Source organism: Zingiber officinale, chromosome 2B, assembly GCF_018446385.1.
Source record: "Zingiber officinale cultivar Zhangliang chromosome 2B, Zo_v1.1, whole genome shotgun sequence".
NCBI lineage: Eukaryota > Viridiplantae > Streptophyta > Magnoliopsida > Zingiberales > Zingiberaceae > Zingiber > Zingiber officinale.
Window position 1 is genome coordinate 78,244,015 of NC_055989.1, and position 13,855 is coordinate 78,257,869.

The 13,855-nt window shown below is 44.9% G+C and overlaps 1 protein-coding gene across 1 annotated transcript in view; it reads left to right on the forward strand.

Annotated features, from left to right (window-relative positions):
• LOC122048372 (eukaryotic translation initiation factor-like) overlaps window positions 1–13,855 on the forward strand; it is a 42,096-nt gene that overhangs the window by 8,988 nt on the left and 19,253 nt on the right. Inside the window, exon 3 of the mRNA XM_042609944.1 lies at window positions 1,339–1,464. Within this exon, the coding sequence (XP_042465878.1) occupies window positions 1,339–1,464 (126 nt within the window). The remainder of the gene's footprint in view (window positions 1–1,338; window positions 1,465–13,855) is intronic.

Below are 13,855 nucleotides of genomic sequence, written 5' to 3' on the forward strand. Positions count from 1 at the left end.
TTGGTCGATCCACTCACCAAAGGCTTGGTGCCTAAGGTGTTTCATGCGCATGTTGTGGATATGGGAGTTCTTCTTATGGAAGAAGAACTCATCTAGTAGGAATCTGTATTTATTTTTATTGCTCTATGTTGATTAATAAAGAGAAACATTTGTTTTGATTATTATATGTACTTAAAGTTTAAAACATTAATGGGAATTTATATGTTTGTTTGACACTCTGATTGTGATATCATCATTTACTACTGTTATTTAGCATTTGGTGTTTGTAAATATGATATAGATTCCTTTTGGAATCATACAGTTTTGAACATGATTTGCTATTGCAGTTTAGCATAAAGTATTTTACAAATATGATCTGACCTCTTTTGAAGTCATCTTATTAGGACCGGTTGGAAATTGACATGTATTGATCACATTTCATGTAATTTCCACTCTACACATCCACATCTTGATTTATGTCATTAATGATATTGGTATTGTGATTACTGTTGGGACTTGTTATGATGATATACAGTAGCTATGACCTCTTTAGTCTTATACCAATAAAGTTAATGGACCAGATTATTTACAGGGGTATTTTGTACCAATAAAGTTTGATATCAACTAAAGTTTTACTTGTATTACACATACAACTCACATATAGCCCAAGTGGGAGATTGTTGGATATAATTATCCCTATTAGCTGGGCTTATTTGTAAGTTACACATGTGAATACGATCCGAACCCTTTAAAGTGATCTAACTTATGTCTAGTGGATTTCGAGTAATTGGATGTGGATCTCATATGTGTAGAACCTATAGTCCCGCATCAATTATCATCTATTTGCTGATAATAGATGTTCAGTATATATGGATTTATAGTCTCACATCTATTATTATCGATGAGATGATAATAGATGTGCACTATACAATGGGTTGGTCCCCAGAGGATTATGACATCTTTGAGACGTCTCTTCGTTTCCCATTGACGAAGAGGATTCGGCGTCGTCAACCCTAACTCCTCTGAAAGACCTACCTTTTCCTTCTGTTGCTTTTTCTTCCACAGGATCTTCTGGACCACGCTAAAGGATAAAGATATGATTCTTCAATCAGGTTCTTTGTCATTATGTTTACGTATTATTATTTTCTTATGTCATGTTCTCGATAAAACCAAGATCTATGCTCATGTGTTCTTGTTTTTCCTATTCGAATTCTTATTTCGATTGTTTAGAATTCATGCGGCTTAGATTTTACGAGAACCATCATCTCCATGTTTTAAGTATCCAAAAAAAATTATAGTTTGGAGCACAGAAAATTACAACCCAACACTAATTCATGGTTTAGGAAATTGATTATGCAGTTGACGAGTTTGATTAGAGAGCAATTTCATAAAAGTGAGGAAATTTGTGGAGTTGTTGCTAGTGTGCTCCAAAGGCAGGACAGGCTTGCATTGTGGACTAAGGCTGCAAACAACGAAGCTGTTCAGGTACTCTCAATTAACTTGAGAGTTGTATGCTATATTTTTAGCAAAATCAAGTGTTATACAACATCATGTTTCTTGCGCATAGATTCTCAATTTAAATACAAGTTTATGATATATTCTACTGTTTTATTGCTTATGCTTTTCTAGCTATATTGGTACTAAGATATGGAATGTGGTATACTTCTTTTACTTTCATGCTCTTTAATGGTTTGTGATTAAGCAAGTGGTGTACCTCGGTTCTTTACCAGCTATTTTTTCTGGTGTTATTGCTGAAAGAAAATCGTTCTCTTTTGGCTTTGCTTCTAAGCCTCTTGATGTTCGATGTGTAAAATGTATTCGCAGTATAACCAAAGTTATCTCAAAGATATTCACTTGTACTCTGATCCGGTAATGACGAGGGGTCCCATTCAAGAGAGGTCAAAGATAGGAAGGCCGACTAAGATGGAAGACAAAGTCAAATCCAATCAAACCCAGCTGACCAAGTATGGTCGACTAGGCGGAACATGACCGAGCGGACCAAGTATGGCCGAGCAGATGGAACATGACCGAGCGGACCAAGTATGGTCGAGAGGACGGAACATGACCAAGCAAACCAAGTATGGCTAAGCGGGCAGTGAAAGGTTGCAAGAGAAGTCAGTCGGGTAAAATGGCCCTCCCATCACAAAGAAAGCTAGCAGCACCTGATCTTGCAGACCGGGTGACTGCGCCCGGTCAGACAGTGATGACCGACGACAAACGAGAAGCAAGGAAAGAAATGAGCTTGCCACTCCGGGTGACACTACCGAGCGGGACATCTCGCCCGAGCAGACCCCCCGGTCGGCTACACACGAGCCCACTAAATATCCCATCATATCTTTATGGGAGTTTGTGCAGCTGACAGCATGGCTTGTCCAGCATGCGGTTGTACTATAGAAGCTTCCAAGCTGTCGCGTCAGAAGATTGTCGGATTGCTTAAGGAATGGTGTCAGGTACATTTTTCACTTTTTGCTTTGTCTTTTCATAGGGCATTTGGGAAAGTGTGTGCATACCTTGGGATACGTGCACACACACTATAGTGACACTATAAAAGAGGGTTCCCGATTAAGGGGAGAGAGGCATAATCTTGTTCTCCACACAATTAGCTACAACTCTCTAACTTTGAATCACCGAAGACTGACTTGAGCGTCGGAGGGCCAACGCCGGAAACCCTTCCCAGGTCGGCACTAACGCTTTTGTGTTGCAGGATCACGTGGCGTCTTCATCGCGTCAACTTCGAAGTCATATCCTCAGCTTGCCATCTATGCTATTTCTGGACAGGATTATATTTGGCGCTGTGTGTAGGAATCTTACCTAAACCCGAAACGCAAAGATGGAGGACGCTGGATGACTCACCACAGTAACGTTAACACAAAAGGTGTTTGACATGCTGGTGTAAGCCCGAGCGGCGAAGATGTTAGAGTAGCAGCAGGCGACAGCCGATCATCAAGTAAATGAATCTGCGGCATCTGCGACAAGCCAACAAGCCGATCATAGAGGCCGAGAGGAAAATCCCCACTGCCCGTCGACCTAACAACAAGCCGACCGGCACATTTGGAGAGGCACCAAATGCACCGATCCCCTACCACCGAGCATTGTTCCGCACCCCTTCAAAGGAACAAGGCCGAGCAGATAGGGCCCAAGGATCATCATCGGAGGAAGCACCCACTTGGGACGAGTGCAAGGTAAAGCACTTAGGATCGACGATTCCCCCGAATGAATAAATAGGCAATTCTCTCAGGAGATCCTAGACAACTTGCTTCCGTGACATTATGCGTCGCCGACAGTCGGAGAGTACACAGGGGCAACCGACCCCGAGGATCACCTCATAAAATTCTACAACTTTGCCATGCTCCATCAATACACCGACGGAGTCAAATGTCGGGTCTTTCTCACCACGCTATCCAGATCAACGCAGAGGTTGTTCAAGCAGCTGTCGATCAGGTCAATCCATAGTTTCAAAGATTTCTGCTCGACATTTCTACATCAATTTATGAGTAGTCACTGTTTCCAGAAGACAAATGTCAACCTATTTGCGATCAAGCAAGGGCCCAAGGAAGCTTGTGGGCGTACATCAAAAGATTCAACCAAGTGGCTATGGAAATCGCATCAGCCACTCCAGATATCCTTGTGAGTGCATTTTCACTAAGGATTTTAGAGGGCAAGTTCTTTTGGTCGCTCATCCAAAGGCCTCCATGTGACTTCGATCACCTACTCGAGTTGGCTACCAAATACATCAATGTGGATAAGGCCCAAGCAGCTCGCAGGAAGGAGGCGATCCCCGAGCCATCAGTCATCCCGGAACATCAAACAGCCCATGTGAACCCACCACCAAAGGGACCCCGATCGGGAGTGACGCAGCAAGAGCCGCTTACACTTGCGGTCCAGCATGTGGAAGCTGAGCGGGGAAGATCCATCAAAAGATGACAATGGGCGCCGCTCTTCTGCTCGTTCCATCCGGGTGGCGACACATAACACTAGAGATTGTTACAGTCTCAAGCCGAAACCCCATCGAGTGTCCTCACCAAGGTCGCACCATCTGTCCCCTGATCGATACCATCACAGGCGATCGGGGGGGGCGTCAAGAGAGAAGGCCTTCAATCGAAGAGTGTCGAGAACCGACACAGAGCTGAAGAGCATCAACTGAGCGGCAGCCACCCTCAGCTCAGGAAGAGGAGAACCGCCATAATGTCGGCCAAGATGACATTGGGATGATTGCAAGAGATCCGACCAACAGCGACTTCGATCGAGCTTGGAAGTCACACGCTCGGCACCTTGAGATCCATGTCGTTGGGTGCAAGAAAGCAGCAACAAAAAGACTAGAAATCAGTTTCGGCCCTCGAGACTTGAAGGGAGTGGAAGTCCCTCATGATGACACCCTGATCATAAAAGTGGTAATCACCAATTATAATGTTCATTTAACTTTTGTACATACAAGTAGCTTGGCGAATATTATCTTCAAAAAGGCGTTCGACTAGCTGTAAATCGATCAGAACGAGTTGTAGCCCATGACAACTCTGTTGGTGCAATATCCCCTGAGTAAAGGTTGGCCAGTTTGACTAAGCTTGAGTTGGCTCAAACTTAAGTCTTGATGTTTGGATTTCAATGTTTGACAATGTATGGAGATTGCAGGTGCAATCATCCTACTGGGAAAGTCCTTACTAGGGTTAGTCAAGGGTAAATTCAACAGGATGGTTGGAAGAAGAAGAAGAGACAAGTAGGTCAAGGTTGACTAGATACTTAACTAGGAAAGTCTTAACTGGAGGTTAGGTAAGGAAAAGTCCAACAGGAAGGTTGGCAGAAGAGGAAAATTCAAGTGAGTCAATATTGACCGGACACTTGGTGTGGAAAGTCTTAGTGAGTGAAGCCAGACAACTGGAAGACCTAGTGAGTGAAGCCAAGCAATTGGAAAGTCCCGGTGAGTGAAGTCGGGCAAAAGAAAAATCCTAGTGAGTGAAGCTAGGTGAAAGTCCTGGTGAGTGAAGCTAGGCAGTTGAGAATTCCTGATGAGTGAAGCGGATGGTGAAAGTCCTAGTGAATGAAGCCAAACAGTGGAAATTCAGATGGGTCAAGGATGACTAGACATCTGATAAGTAGAAGTCCAAGTAGGTCAAAGAACTGACCGGATACTTGGCATAAGGAGAAAAGACTAGGTGGATCAAGGGATTGACCAGACACTTGTTGACGAAGTCCCAGCAGGTCAAGGTTGACCGGATGCTAGGTAATGAGGAGTCACAACAGGTCAAGGTTGACTGGATGTTGGATTTGGGAACCCTAGACTTGTGTTAGGTAAGTTAGGGGTGGTCAATTGATCCGGTGATCGATTGAACCAGAGCCCAATCGATCAGCCGATCGATTGGGAGAGTGTGCTATGAGAAGAAGCGGCTCAATCGAGCTGATCGATTGGGAGTCATTCTATCGAGCACAGAGAGGTTCCCAATCAATCAGGCGATCGATTGGACTAGGCCAATCGATCATCCGATCAGGCTATGCCAATCGATCATCCAATCAATTGGAGCTAGAGTTTTAGCTAGGACACGAGGCAGACAGAATCAATTGGTCAATCGATTCCGGGGTTTTTCCAGCGAGAGCACAGAGGCACTCTGAATCGACTAGTCGATCGATTCAAGCCTCCCTAGTCGATCAGACCGTTGCATAGCTACTGAGCTTTGGATAGCTGGGGTTGCGCGGATCTGACATGGCAATCGATTAAGAGTAGGCTCAATCGATTGGGAGCCCTAGAAGGGCAGAGTATAAAGCCGTTGGCGAGCTTTCTTTTCTGCAGAACTCATGATTTCTTCTCCGATTCTCATCACCAGTTCTTGGAAGCTCTTGGGAACAAGTGCTGCTGCACTTTCAAGGTTCAAGAGGCATCTACAAGCTATAAGAGATCAAGCAAAAGGCTTTTATCTATATTCTTATGTATTTACTTCTTGTTTGAGTGTATCTTGTTATGAGAGTCTTGTATAAGGTTTCTCCACCTCCGGTTGTTTCTGAGAAGGAGTTTCTTTCTTAGTGGAGAGTGCTCGTGTGTGTAGATCCTTGGATTAGTCACCTCTTCTTGAGGTGGATACCAAGTAAATATATGTGTTAGCATTGGAGGTTTTGCTTCGAGTCTATTCCATTGTAAATCAACAACATCAAAGCAAGCGAACAAGCGCGAGAAGCTATTCACCTCCCCCCCCCCCCTCTAGCTCCAAAGTGTCCCAAGAAACTCCCTTATACGGATTCACTGGCAATGAAGTGTTGCTAATAGTTGGCCATATCCCTTGGAGAAGAGCCGCTCAACAGGACCACGAACTTCATCGTGGTGGATGCAATGTCCGCCTACAACATTATATTGGGTCGGTCGGCCCTTAACGAGTTCCGAATGGTAGTGTCCACCTTCTGCTAGAAGGTTAAGTTTCCGGTGGACAACGCGGTTGGCGAAGTCAAGGGTGACCAACTGGCCGCTCGGCGGTGCTACACGGAGATGGTCAAGACCGAGGCCCGTGCCGCCCAGAAGGCTCAACATTTGGAGGTAAACGCAATCATGGAGGAACCTCCTGCATTAATCTATGATGAAAAGGAGGTCCAAATCCATCCCAGCTGACCGGAAGCCACAACTTTTGTTACGACTGACCTGACAGATGAGAGCAAGGTCGAGCAGGTGGCTTGCCTTAGGCAAAACTGTGAGGTGTTTGCCTGGTCGAATCATGAGCTCCCGGGCATCTCACCAAGTGTGGTGCAGCACAATCTTCACATCCGATTGGACGCTCGGTCAGTGAAACAGAGAAAGAGGGACAGCTCATAGCATAATCAGATCATTCGAGCCTAAATAGAAAAACTACTAGAGGCTGGCCGCATCCATGAGGTCCAATTTCCAAACTGGCTGACCAATGTGGTGCTAGTCTCCAAGCCGGACAACAAGTGGCGGTTTGCATTGACTTCCACGACTTGAACAAGGCTTGCCCGAATGATTTGTATCCCCTGCTGCGTATTGATCAAATGGTGGACTCCACGGCAGGTTGTGAACTAAACTGCATGCTTGATGAGTACCAAGGCTACCATCAAGTGTCGCTCACCAAGGAAGATCAAGAGAAGATCAGCTTTATTACAGCCGACGGAACCTACTGCTACAACATCATGCCATTCGAATTAAAGAATGTCAGCGCCACTTACCAAAGACTGATGAACAGGGTGTTTTGACTATTAATTGCCACAATATGGAGATGCTGATGATATATTAATAAAATCTCTCTGATATATTGACCTTTGCATAGACATCGAAGAAACCTTCCCAACCTTGAGGACGTACGAAATAAAGCTTAATCCAAACAAGTACTTATTCGGAACGAAGAGTGACCGCTTTCTTGGGTACATTGTGACCGAACGGGGAACCGAGGTAAATCCAAGTAAGGTGAAGGCATTGCTGGATATGCCTCCGCCTCACAATCTAAAGGAGGCTCAACAGTTGACCAAAAGGATCACCGCACTATCAAGATTTATTTCCAAGTCATCCAATTGGAGCCACCCATTCTTCAAGATTCTTCGGCGGGCTACAAAATTTTAATAGGACACCGAGTGAGACAAAGCGCTGGAAGAGTTTAAGAGCTATTTAACCTCCTTACCTATATTGGTGAAGCCCATCATTGGTGAGCCGCTCTGGATATACTTGTCATCAATAGTGCGAGTGATTGGCTCAGCGATGGTATGGTAGAATGATATTAAACAATAACCAGTGTATTTTTTAAGTATATATTGAAAGATGTTGAATGTTGCTACACCTGTCTCGAGAAACTGGCATATGGGCTGGTCCTCACAGTTCGAAGGTTACACTCCTACTTTTTATCACACTCAATCATTGTATTGACTAATAGCACTTTAGGGCAGGTCATTCTCAACCTTGAAGCATCCGGTCGGCTAATTAAATAGACTACGGAGTTAAGCTAATTTGACATCCAACACCAGCCCTGAACGACGATCAAGGCGCAAGCCTTGGGCGATTTTGTGATGGAAGTGCATAATGTTGAACCGAAAGCAACTTAGAAGATCTATGTGGACGGGTCGTCCACTCGGCAAGGAGGCGGCCTCGGCATACTTCTAATATCGCCATGTGAAGATCGAATTCAATTGTCTGTTTAACTAAACTACCGAGTCATGAACAACGAGGCAGAGTACAAAGCATTGATGGCTGACCTGCAAGCAGCAAGGCATGTGAGGGTTACACGGGTGTTGATCCACTCTGATTCTCAATTGGTGGCACAGTAGCTCTCAGGGACCTTTGAAATAAATAATGTCAGGCTAAGGCTATATGCGGAAGCATTCGAGAATTGAAGGTTGGATTTCAAGAAGTTATTATTCAAAAGATCCCCCGAGCGGAGAATCAATACACTGACGAACTGGCAAAATTAGCAAGTTCCTTGACTTCGGTGGTGTTGGATAAGCTGATCAAGTAGGTGATGTTGGTGGCTCACATCGATAGGTCAACCGTAGGAGTTGCTGGCGACTGGAAGATGCCTCTGATCGAGTTTCTCCAATCGGAGAACGAACCAGCCGACCGAGAGTAGGCTCGGTTACTAAAAAAGAGGGTCGGATGATTCACATTGATTAGGAACCACCTGTACAAAAGAGCCTACTCAAGACCCTGCTCAAGTACGTTAGACCGGATGACATTCAGTACATTCTGCAAGAAGTTCACTAAGGCACTTGCGGAAGTCACCTAGGCGGTCGGTTGCTGGCAAGAAAAAACCTACTGGCTGGATATTTCTAGCCCACTCTGTTAGCCGACGTCGTACGGACAGTAGTGACCTGTATATCTTGCCAAAAATATCAGAACATACCGCATAGGCAGATAGAGGAGCTGAAGACATCCATGGTGTCTTGTCCGTTCGACCAATGGGATATGGATATTGTATGATCATTCCCGATGGCACAGGCAAAGGAAGTTCCTCCTTGTAGCAGTGGACTACTTTTCCAAATGAGTGAAGGCTGAGCCTCTGGCCAAGATAACCAAGCAGATGGTCATAAAATTCATGTGGTAAAATATCATTTGTCGGTTCGGCATCCCTCATAGACTAGTCTCTGACAATGGAAGACAGTTTCAAGGAAGGAGACTTAGAGAATAGTGCGACAGCTACAATATTAAGCAGACCTTCACTTCGGTAGCTTACCTCCAAAGCAATGGCTAGGCATAGGTCACAAATAGGGAAATTCTCCAAGAACTCAAGACCCAGCTCGACCACGCTGAAGGGAGTTAGGTGGATGAACTGTTGAGAGTGTTGTGGGCCTACTGGACTATGCCCCTAAGAGGTGACCGATGTCACCCCATTCCACTTAGTATACGGGAGAGAAGCTGTGGTGCCAGTCGAGATGGGAGTGGAGTCCGATCGAGTGTAGCTCTACTACAAAGATAACGCCAAGAGGCAACGCATGGAGTTAGATATAATTGAAGAAATCAGAGGTAAAGCCACCGTTTAGATGATGGCGTACAGACAAAGGATGAAGCAAAATTATAACAGACGAGTAATGTCGAGGTCATTCCAAGTCAGCGACTTTGTATGAAAAAGAGTCAAACCAGGCGGCAACGTTAGCAAGCTGGAGGCTCCATAGGGAGGACCTTACAAGGTGATTCAGAAGATTAGCTCGGGTCCTATTATCTACAAGATGAGAATGGAAGGAGGATCAACAGGCCATGGAACTCTAATCATCTGCAGCCCTATCGGGTCGGGTAGTAAGTTTGTAACTAGAATGATGTAACATGTAATACTGTTCATCCTATGAATGCAGGAAATTTTGAATGAAAAAACACTAAGTGTTATAGACTCTCGACAGATCGGGTGAGTTATAAGCGAGCGTTGCTCTCGCTCTTAAAGATTAATTGCCACAGGATCTAGACCTGGCGTGTCAAAGATTCTCGACCTGATCGGGTGAGTTATAAGCGAGCTTTGCTCTCGCACTTGAAGATTAAGTACCACGGGATTCAGACCGGGCGTGTCAAAGACTCTCGACCATATTGGGTGAGTTATAAGCGAGCGTTGCTCTCGCGCTTGAAGATTAATTGTCACAGAGTCCAGCTAGACCGAGTGTGTCAAAGACTCTTGACCCGATCGAGTGAGTTATAAGCGGGCATTGCTCTCGCGCTTAAAGATTAATTGCCACAGGGTCCAGACCAAGTGTGTCAAAGACTCTCAACCCGATCAGATAAGTTATAAGCAAGCGTTGCTCTCGCACTTGAAGGTTAGTTGTCACGGGGTCTAGACCGGGCTTGTCAAAAACTCTCGACTAGATCAGTCGAGTTATAGACGAGCGTTGCTCTCACGCTTGAAGGTTATTTGCCACGGGGTCCAGACCGAGCACGTCAAAGACTGTCGATCCGATTGGGCGAGTTATAACCAAGACTTGCTTTCGCGCTTGAAGGTTAATTACCACATGGTCTAGATCGGGCCTAGCAAAGACTCTCGATTCAATCGAATGAGTTATAAGCAAGCATTGCTCACGCGCTTGCAGGATAATTGCCATGGGGTCCAGACCGGGTGTGTCAAAGACTCTCAACCTAATCAGGCGAGTTATAAGTAAGCGTTGCTCTCGCGCTTAAAGGATAGTTGCCATGGGGTCCAGACTGGAGGTGTCAAAGATCTTGACCCGATCGGGCGAGTTATAAGCAAGCATTGCTCTCGCAATTGAAGGTTAGTTGCCACAGGATCCAGACCACGCATGTCAAAGACTCTTGACCCGATTGGGCAAGTTATAAGCGAGCCTTGCTCTCATGCTTGAAAGTTGATTGTCATGGGGTCTAAACCGGACGTATCAAAGACTCTCAACCCGATAGGGCTAGTTATAAGCGAGCGTTGCTCTCGTGCTTGAAGATTAAGTGCCACGGGGGTCCAAACCGAGCATGTCAAAGACACTCGACCCGATTGGGCGAGTTATAAGAGATCCTTGCTCTCGCGCTTGAAGGTTAATTATCACAGGTCTAGACCAGGCATGTTAAAGACTCTCGACCCGATCGGGCCAGTTATAAGTGAGCCTTGCTCTCGCGCTTGAAGATTAAGTGACACGGGGGTCCAGATCGGGCGTGTCAAAGATTCTCAACCTGATCAGGTGAGTTATAAGGAAAACAGGTCGTTTGGCCAAAGCTGAGAGGACTTGTGTGGCTCAATGACAAATAACTTGGTAGCACTGAATGGGAGCGCAAGAATTCATACTTGGAAGATTCTTACAAGCTACACTGACGAAGGGTCGCAAGGTTATAGAACGGTAAACCTAGCAGCCATATAAAACGTTGAGCATGAGAGCGCGGAAGGATGCTTGGAATATTAAATAAAACCTTGTAACAAAGGTCCAAAAGCGCTGAATGGACACGCATTCATTGACACTTAGAAATTTTTTACAAAGTGTCAAGGGAAAGTACAAAAAGCTACTTAGAAATTTGAAAAGAATGCTAGTCGAGGATGCCATCCGGGAGCGAGTCAGTGAGCTTTTCCCTGTTTATAATCTTGCTAGTTAGATGTTGGGAGAGATAGCCATCATCCTTCAACTATTGAAGGATTCCATCGATGCCGTAATTAAAGGGGAGAACCGGAGAAGAGCCCGGCCGATGAGCTTCTCGTTGAAGGGGTCGGAATGGAGATAATTTACCCTGAAGACCTCCAACTGACTGGGTTCCTCCTCTTGGTACTTGTGGAAAGCCGCTCGGGACGCCTCCAACTCGGCCTTTAATGAAGCCAGCTCGGCATCTTTAATGTCGAGCTAGAGCTTGGTTGTCATTTGCTTTGCAGCTCGGCTATCTCCTTCGGCTACCAGACAAGCCTCTGCCTCCTTAAGATTTTCGGCCAAAACCTGAGTCTCCTTGTTTTTGATCTCCAGGTCATCAATGGCTAAAATTTTTCTGGTACTGGTAGAGTTGATCTTAGACTTAAAAGTATGAGCCTACTTGGTAAGCTAGTTGAGTTGGAGGGCTTGCTCATTATTCTTGTTCTTCTCCACATTGAGCGCCCGTTCGGAGCCAATCAGTTACTCAGAACTCCGATCCAAATCTTCCTTCGCCGAGCCACCTCCATATTCAGTTGATCAATCAAGGCTTGGGAGGCTTCTGATCACTCAGTCGGAGCGTGCAGTTGTTGCAGCTCGTGTTCCAAAAATGTTAGCCTTTGGCATATGGTCAAACTCTCTACCCAGAACTGTCACGTCCCGGAGGAGTCCTTGTCCGAAGAAATTTCGGCAGCATCTCCCCTGTACGGCGGACAATCTGAAACTTTCTACATCTCCATATACCTCAGCCACATGCGGCTGGAATAATAACAGAAATAAAATACAACACACAGACATTCCACGCAATTTAATAAGCAATGATAAGAAGACTCAAAATCCACCCTACTCAACTACACTCATAAAACACAAATCTGACGATAAGATCAATTTACCTCTTCTGTCGTCTAAGCAGGCATGTAGTAAAAGCAAAACCAAACCAAATCCATCGACATCACAAAATCTATACCATATCCATACCATCAAACAAAACAAATTTAGCATAGTCTATGTAAGAAAACCAAAATACCAATAATATCCTCGAGGTCTGCAGGGACTAGCAACTGGAACTCTCTCCTGACAGCATCAACCTGAAAATATTAATAATGGAGGCGGGGTGAGTCCAACACTCAGCAGGTACAACTGATATACAAAGTAGGGAAATAACCTCTAGCACTAATCATGGGTACAGTCTCCTGATATAAGAAAGATAAAAAATGCAACTGAAGTAAACAAGAGAGAAACTGTACTAACCAGGACCTGGGTATAAGGACAAACAGTCCGAGTAGTATAGAAATCCTGTATGCATGTCAAACATAGGCATCCAAACAATATGCAGCATATAAATGCAGCAAACACAAACACAAGCAATAAATGCATCATGTATATGATGCCAATGATGCGTCCTGGTCACCCCTGACACCAGTCAACCATCTCACACACAATAGTGAGGTCGAGTGGGTAGGGCTGTGACAACCGTGCACTCTGTCGTCACTGCTCCTGATGAGTGACCGAATGGACGGGATGCTGTCGGAGTACACCTATCCTCCTACCCCAAATCATAAATGGGGGAGCGCAATGCTCTCAACTCCCGATACACGATGACGGGGAGGAATCCCTGCCGACTACCACGTTGTGTCACACTACCCATGAGCGGACCAACGGAGTCAAACAAAGTCCCTGCTGCAACACACTCTGCCTGAATCGACCACTAACCCATGAGTGGTGGTGTGTGCAGATCCATGTAACTGGCGATGTGCTCAACAATAATGGAGCGGACTATCGCACAGCATGCAATCATACAAATGGTGCATGGCACTAACCACAAAATATCCTGAGCTAAACCATGTATATATAGAAAGTGCACCATAAGTCAATGAATCAAAACAACGGTACACAGATCAGATAAGGTATACAACCTAGGTCCTGAACATGGTGAAGCATGGTATATCGCTACCCCTACAAGCATTTATAAACAGGTAAAGTATACATGAGATGCAAACCAAGCAATCAATCAAGCATGTAACAAGTATTGGGTAGTGATTAACCGAAACAGAATGAGGAACATAATTAATGCAATTTGTTAAATTCACTACTATGTATATCAAATGACATAAAGTCAGAAGTACCCGCCTCCAATAGGAATGTCCAAATCCGACATCGAGATACTCGTCTCGCGTCAAAGTCCTGTGGCATCAAACATATCCGGATTTAGCTAATTACTATATGTATTCAGTAGCTAGATCAAATTCCTATTAAATCAAGAACCCTAATCAACATCACATAATCAACTACTACATACCAACATATTCTAACACTAATTCCAATACCTTCATTGATCAATTAAACCCAACTCGCCCACATCAATAAT